This window comes from Meriones unguiculatus, chromosome 9 (assembly GCF_030254825.1).
Source record: "Meriones unguiculatus strain TT.TT164.6M chromosome 9, Bangor_MerUng_6.1, whole genome shotgun sequence".
Taxonomy (NCBI): domain Eukaryota; kingdom Metazoa; phylum Chordata; class Mammalia; order Rodentia; family Muridae; genus Meriones; species Meriones unguiculatus.
Window position 1 is genome coordinate 58583705 of NC_083357.1, and position 8044 is coordinate 58591748.

Consider the following 8044-nt stretch of genomic DNA (forward strand, 5'->3'; position numbering starts at 1 on the left):
ATGTGAATCTTGGACTCTGAGACAGGTACTGCTGGCATTTTCCGCTAAAGTGCTTGGAGCACCACCTCAGCGGCTGCAGACCCCAGGCAGTTAGGTCCACGCTGAGAAAGATGAGTCTGCTGTGCCAAGGAGGAGGAGGAGATCGTTGTTTTCCTGGGTTAGAGGTACTTCCACTCACCAACTCAGATGTTAAGCTCTTCCACAGCTCAGAAACTGTGTGTGCTAGTCGCCATCTTGGCTCTGTCCCGCCGCAACCAGCAATGTTGTGTGAAATATTCAATTGTTGAGGATAAAACAGTCAATAACGAGGAGCCACAGGATGTGGAACATCTGGGACTCATTCATGGAGGAACACAGTGCAGCTCAAGCTTTTGTTTTTAAGGTGCAGTGATTTCAGTCTTGAAATGTAACTTCAGGCAGTCTGTGCAGCTATGTAGCACAAACAGACTTGTAATTTATCAGGTACTCTTCAGCCTTCAGTGTCTCAAAGGACCTTTCAAATGCTTCATTCATTTATCTCCTCGCGCTCTTTAACCTTCTTTCCTCAACTCCTAAACTTCCCCCCGCCAAATTTATTTTTCTATCCAGTTTAACCAACATTTGTTGAAGATGCTATCTATTTCCCAATGTGTACTGTTGGCATCTTTGTAAAATTTTGGGTGGCTATAGAAATGTGGGCATGTCTACAGTTTCTTAATTCTATTCTATTGATCATTGTATCTGTTTTTAATGCCAATTTCATGTTGTTTTAATGATTATATCTTTGGAGTATATCTTAAAATTAGGAATGGTGACACTTCAGAAGTTCTTATTTTATTGTTCAAGGTTATTTTGCCTGTCTTTGATCTTCTGCGTTTTCCATATAAAATTTAAGATTGCTTTTTTTCAGTTTCTTTAAAGAGTTGCATTGGAATTTCAGTGATGACTGGGCTGATTCTTTAATTGCTTTTGATAGGATGATCATCTTTACATTAATCCTACCAACCCCTGGGTATAGTCAGTCTTTCCATTTTCTGGTATCTCTTCAATACTCTTTCAGTTGCTTAAAATTTTTATTATATAAACATTTTATTTATATTTAGCCCAAGATATTTTATTTTTTGAGGCCATTATGAATGGTATCATTTACATGATTATTTTTCTCTGAATGTTAGTCATTTGCATTTAGGAAAACTACTAATTTTTGCATGCTAATTTTGTATCAGATATGTTGCTGAATGTTTATTAGGTATAGGAGTGTTCTGGAAAAAATGTTTAAGGCCTTTAATGTATAGGACCATATTATCTAAAAATAAAGATACTTGACTTATCCCATTTCTCTTTGTTTCCTCTTTATCTTCTTGTATCATTGCTCTAGCTGCAATATCAAAACCGTATTTAAACAGGTGATAGGGTGAATTTTTTTGTTTTGTTCCTAATTTTAGTGGGAATGCTTTCATTTTTTCAAAAAGATTTTAAGTTTTTAAAATTAAAAGTAGTTTTTTCATACATAATATATCCTGACTATGGTTTCCCCTCCCTCTACTTCCAGTTTCTCCCCACTTCCTCTCCTTTCTGAATCCACCCACTTCTGTCTCTCAGAGGACAAACAAGGCTTCTAAGAGATGATAATAAAATAAAGCAAAATAATAAGATAAAACAAAAATAACACACTGGAATAAGACAAAACAAACAAACAGAAGGAAAGGTGTCTGAAAAAAAGGCCCAAGAAATAGATACAGCTATATAAATATAATATAAATATATGATAAACCATAATTATTTTCAATGAATACATGTTATTTTTATGGGAGGCTAGAAGGATTGCTCAGTTAATAAAGTGCAGGCATGAGAACCTGAGTTCAGTCTGCTAGGCATGGTCCAGCATTCCTGTAATTTCAGCACTGGAGAGGTAAAGGTAAGTGGGTCCTGGGGCCCTCACTGTCCAGCCAGTCTAATTAGCTGTTCCTAATCTACAGAAAAAGACACTGACTTAAAAGAAAAATCAAGGTTGCATCAAGAAGGCTACTCAGCAGATAAAAGAAGTTGACATGCAAACTAATGACCTGAACCTGGTCCCTAGAACCTACAATGGAAGACTGAATCAAGTCCCATAATTTGTCTTTTGACCCCCACATGAGTATTGTGATATGTCCTTCACTCACACATTTGATGTTTGTGTGTATGTGTGTGTGTGTGTGTGTGTTCTTGATGATAGTCATTCTGACTGTGGTGAGATGAAATTTCAGTATAGTTTGCTTTTCATTTCCCAAGGGCTAAAAGAATCATACATTTTTTAATAATGATTTTTATTTTTTATATTAATCACAGGTTATTTACTTTGTATCCCAGCCGTAGCCCCCTCCCTCATTTCCTCCCAATCCCTCCCTCCCTCCCCCATCTCCTCCTTGCCCCTTTCCAAGTCCACTGATAGGGGAGATCCTTCTCCCCTTCCATCTGACCCTAGCTTAACAGGTCTCTTCAGGATTGGCTGCAATGTCCTCGTCTGTGGCCTAGCAGGACTGCTCCTCCCTCTGGGGAAGGGGGGGTCAAAGAGCCAGCCGTTGAGTTCATGTCAGAAATAGTCCCTGTTTCCCTTACTAGGGAACCCACTTGGATACTGAGCTACCATGGGCTATATCCGAGCAGGGGTTCTAGGCAAACATTTTTTTTTCACATATTTATGGGACATTTATACTTTTATTTTGAAAAAAAATCTATTTAATTGTTAATTTTTAAATTGAAAACAGGTTCTTCTCTTATACAATACATCCTAATCAGTTTCACCTTCCTCCACTCCTTCCAACTACCCCCAACTACCATCTTCCTCAAACCCATTCCCCTTCTGTTTCCTCTTCAGAAAAGAGGCAGTCAAATGGGACAAAACAAGACACAATAATTTGTTGATTGACTTCACATCCAATTTTTGTGGCTTTTTTTTTTTTTTTTTTTACTTTTTTGTAAGTTCTGGACAATCAGCTTTTGTTAGGTGAATGTCTAAATGGATTTTTCTTCAGTTCTATAGAATGCTTTTATTCTATTGATTGCTTTTGTTCCAGTGCAAACATTTTTAAATTCAATGCTATCCAATTTGTCACATATTTTTTTTCAAGACAGAGTTTCTCTGTGTAGTGCTGGCTGTTTTGGAACTCATTTTGTAGACTAGACTGGCTTCAAACTCACATTGATACGCTTGCCTCTACCTCCCAAATGCTGGGATTAAAGGTGTGTGTCACCACCACTTGGCTAATTTGTCAATTCTTGATATTTCACCTGAGCTATCAGAGTCCTTTATAAAAATCCATTTCTCATGACCACGTACTGAAATATTTTCCATATTTTTTTTTTCTCTACTGGTCTTGAAATTTCAGGTCTCTAACCCACCTTGAGCTCTTAGAGAAAAATGAGAAATGGGAATTTAGTTCGCTCTTCTGTATGGACATGTTCCACTTCACCCAGCATCATTTGTCTTTCTGCAGCATAATTTTTCTGCTCTTTTGTTGAGAATCAGATGGCTGAAGCTCCTCAGAGTTACTTTTTCTGTCTTCTAGGCTATTCCAGTGGTCTCTTTAGTTTTTGCAATTGCTGTAATGTTTTTGTTATTATGGCTTTGCAGTATCGTTTTAAGTCAGGTAATGTGGTTTCTCCAGAATTGCTCTTTATTACTCACAGCCACTTAGGTAATTTAAGTTTTTGTATTTCTATATAAAAATTTGGAATTAGTTTTGCTATTTATTTGAAAAAATGTTATTATAATTTTGATGGAGATTTCATTGACTCTGTAGATCACTTTTTTATATGACCATTTTAAAAACATTAATTTTGCCTATCCATAAAGATGGAACATTATTTCTTCATATAATATTGTCTTCAATTTTTTTCACTATTTTATAATTTTTATTAGTGAGCTCTTTCACCTCTTTGGTACTTTTGAAGGAGAATATTATAAATGGAATTATTATTTTTTGGCATCTTTCTGATCAGGATTTCTTTTGTGAAGAAAAGATACTAATCTCTGTGTATTCGTTTTGTGTCGATACTATGCTTTAACTATTTCTTAGATGTAAAAGTTTTCAATTTGAACTTTAGTTTTGAAGTAAAGGATCATGAGTCCAGGGCAGGGGGTAGTCAATAATCAGCAAGGACTTTCATCTGTGCTTTTCTTTTATGCCTTGTGTTCTTACCCATCTTCTTTTGGTATCAGGTACCACAGAATGATCTTAGAAGTTTTTCTATTATAAAATTGGGGGTGCCAACCTTACTGAATTGCCCTTGTTATTATCATGTTGTGGTATTCTCATCGTTTCTGATTAATACTGGCTCAGTATCTGTTTTGTTAGATATCTCACTAGGTAGGTTGGGACATGATCTGTGAGGGGCCTGTAGGTGAAATGTGGACAAGGCAGGTCATGGCTAGAGCCTAAAGTTTGGGGTCACATAATCAGGGATGGGAAGACTTGTGTAAATCAAATCTAAAGACACAATATTATACTGATGATAGATTTTTTTTTCAGTGACATCTGCATACACAAAGATCACTGAACTTTGCTTTTGTCTGCTTCTTACTGCTGTCCCTTCTCCTCCTTGTTGGTAGTCAACTCCTGCTCTCAAGCTCTATACTCCATCACATTCTCTTATTCCTCCTTCCCTTTACCTTAAGATTGCTACCTTCTTTCTCATACTATTCTTCTTTAATGTTTTGCACATTAAATATATGTTTTCACACATATATTTCTATATTCTGCATATTTTAAAAAATTTGATATTTGTCTTTGTGAGTCTGGCTTATTTTACTTAACAAAATGATCCCCAGTTCCATCAGTTTTCATGAAAATGTCATGATTTCATTCTTTCTTATGGTTGAAGAGGATTCATATATATGTATATATGATTCATATATGCATATATATACATCACATTTTAAAATCCAGCTATCTACTAATAGACACCTAGAATGACTTCATAACTTGGCTACTGTGCATAGTGCTGTAATGAACATAGATGTAATTATTATTTCCTTTGCATAGATGTAATTATTATATGAAGCTTTTTCATATAATTCCATTTGTGAACTCTTATCTCGTGAGCCCTTGAAATCATACCCTGAATGTCATTTTCTATTTCTGAAATGAAGTGTTTCCTTATGTCTCCCTCTGTTTCAAAGTGTGAGGTCATATATTAAGGTATTTGAATAATTTGAGTTGATTATTATACAGGTTTTTATAAATTCTTAAAATTTGATCCAATTTCATTTTCTTACATGGAAATCCAGTTTTTCCAGCATTATTTTTGTTGAAGAGACTTCCTTTTCTGACCTTTTTGAATTAAATTAAGTAACTGTAGGGTTTTAGGGGTTGAAATCTGGATCCTGTCTAGTGCCATTCATCTAGATGCTTATATTTGTGCCAGTGCCATACTATTTTTGTTACTGTAGCTCTGTGGAAATTTACTGGTTTTATTTTTCTTCTTTTAACTAAAATGGAATATACTTTTAAATTTTTAAATATTTTCTGTTGTTGTACTTAGTATATTTAGAAGTTTTTCTATTTTACCAGTGAATTATTTGAAATGTCTGGAAATTCATGTATTTTAAAGATATTAATCTTTCGTTCATTATTAATGTTATTGTGATAAACAGCTTATTTGGAGGATAGAAATATAAGTTCAACTAAAGGCATAAAATAACTTACTATTGGAAAATGGAGTAAAAAAACCTTTAAGTTTTCTGTGGTTATGGTCTGCTATTGCTGGAAAAGGAAACTAGAAGAAAATGACTTTATTGAAAGCAAAGGAAGAGACTTTTTTATCATATCTTCTTTCTTATCTCTCTTCTCTTACAATGTTTAATTTGGAGAACTTGTAGTCCTCATTCTGGGCCATAGACTTTGAGATAAAATTATCAAAGAGCTCTCACCTCAAAGCATTTATATAGACAGGATCTTAACTTGCCACAAATGGTGTAATATTTTCTTTGTATAAAGTCAGTTAGCAAATACAGATGTAGTCCCAGCTGCCAGCTGACTATAAGTTGATGTTTGCCCACAGACTGTGCTGTCAGATCCCTTAGAGGCATAATTATTTTTTCTCTTGATAATACATACACAACTTAGAGTATTCTAATTGCTATTTAAACATACATAATTTTTTCATGTTTACAATCATTTAATGAATTGTTTGTGATAAATATTATGGTTTAATGCTTATTCAGAAGCAAAATTGTTTTATTTCTCTTCTGCCTTTTTGCAGAGATTTTTCTGTGTCAGCAGAAGATTTGCTTTTTCATTCTCCCCCCAAAAAACCAAGCTTCTAAAACTTGATAGTTCTATCATTAATAATCATGTAGATGGAGACCATTCTAGTGATCCCTTATAGACCTACATATCCTAGGAAATGATAAAAAAGAACATTTCTCAAGTGGAGTCAGTTAGCTTCTTTTCATTTTTATTTCTGTTTTGTTTTTGAAACAAGCTCTCATTACAAACCGAGCCTCAAACAGACAATGCTGCTCTCTTAGCTTCTGGAGTTCTTGGAAGTACAGATCTGGACGGTCGTGACTGTTTACTTTTCTTTTTAACAAATAAGGCAGGATGAGATTCTCCTTTAAAGCAAGAGTGCAAGTTTTATATTTTCATTAATTTCTTCATTGCGTGTTTCATGTCTTTGTTTCTCAGACTGTATATTACCGGATTAATAAGGGGAGTAACCACAGAGTAAAACAGAGTCACAAGCTTCTGCATTCCAGCTGTGTGCTCAGATGTTGGGCTCACATACATGACCATCACTGAGCCGTAAAAAAGAGAAACCACAGTCAAATGTGACCCACAAGTGGAGAAAGCCTTTTTTCGTCCAGCTGCTGAAGGGACTCTCAACACAGCTCTCATAACTAGAGCATAAGACCACATGATGAAGAAAAATGGAATAAATAAAAGCAAGGAACTTAAAGTAGAACTAGTCAACTCTACTAGGGAATTCCTTACGCAAGTGAGGGCCAACAGAGGGCCAGGGTCACAGAGGAAGTGGTCTATAATCCTGGAGCCACAGAAGGACATCTGGGAGATGATGATGATGGGAACAGGGAACCAGAGGAATCCAAGCACCCAGCAACTGATCACGAGGATGTTGCAAAGGTGCCCAGTCATGAGAGCAGGATAATGTAGAGGCCTGCAGATGGCAAGGTAGCGGTCAAATGCCATGACTGCCAGGAAAAAGCATTCTGTAGAACCCAAAGAGAAGAAGAAATAGAACTGCAGGAAGCATCCAGAGAAGGAGATGACCTTGGTGTCAGAGAGGAAGTTGGCCAACATGTTGGGGACTGTGGAGGTGACATACCAGATCTCCAGGAAGGAGAAGTTGGCCAGCAGGAGGTACATGGGTGTGTGGAGTCTCTGATCCCAGCGCACAGCACAGATGATGGAAGCATTTCCCATGACAGTGAGGAGGTAGACAATGGAGAAGAGTGCAAAGAGGAAGATCTGTCCCTCCCTGGAGCAGGGGAAGCCCAGGAGGATGAAGCCAGTGATGGTGCTGGAGTTGCTGGGGCTGCTGAGGGTTTTCATCTGTCTGTGACCTGGGAAAGCACCAGAAATTATCAGATATCAGTTCAAAGAGAAATTATAACCAGAAAGTGTTTTTAAGTCATGTTCAAGGAATGCAATCATTTACATATCAAATGTCACTATTTTTCTTGATCTGGCATCCTCTTGTGGTGCATAGTTTTTCTCTGTAAGAGGTAATGTCAGAGAACAACAATACAAAGACAGAAATTTTTTTGTGCAATGAGTGACACAGTTTATAATATTTAAGCACATAGTTTAGTAAATCATCAAGAACACTTTGCTCTAAATACCTACACTATCTTATCCTGTTGTTATATTCACTCATCAATGATAACTATTTCCTCTTTCCTTATAATTTAATGTCATTTAAAGCTCATTATGTATTCCTAAACAATTGTTCTTGGCTTTTCCTGTTTTTGGATTTCCCACAAATGAAATCATCCTGTTGGTCTTTTGGATGGTATCTTTTGTTCAGTAGTAACTTTATTATATTTTTATGGCTTATTTTA

The 8044-nt window shown here is 36.0% G+C and overlaps 1 protein-coding gene across 1 annotated transcript; it reads right to left on the reverse strand.

The window, feature by feature from the left end:
- Nucleotides 1-6504: 6504 nt before the first annotated feature.
- On the reverse strand, nucleotides 6505-7535 carry LOC110566720 (olfactory receptor 11G2-like). The gene has a single exon (XM_021664619.2). The coding sequence runs from the start codon at nucleotides 7533-7535 to the stop codon at nucleotides 6600-6602; it is 936 nt and encodes a 311-aa protein (XP_021520294.2). The 3' UTR covers nucleotides 6505-6599.
- Nucleotides 7536-8044: the final 509 nt, after the last annotated feature.

Coding starts and splice junctions, on each gene's coding strand:
- LOC110566720 (XM_021664619.2), bottom strand. CDS start 7,535: ATGAAAACCCTCAGCAGCCCCAGCAACTCCAGCACCATCACTGGCTTC.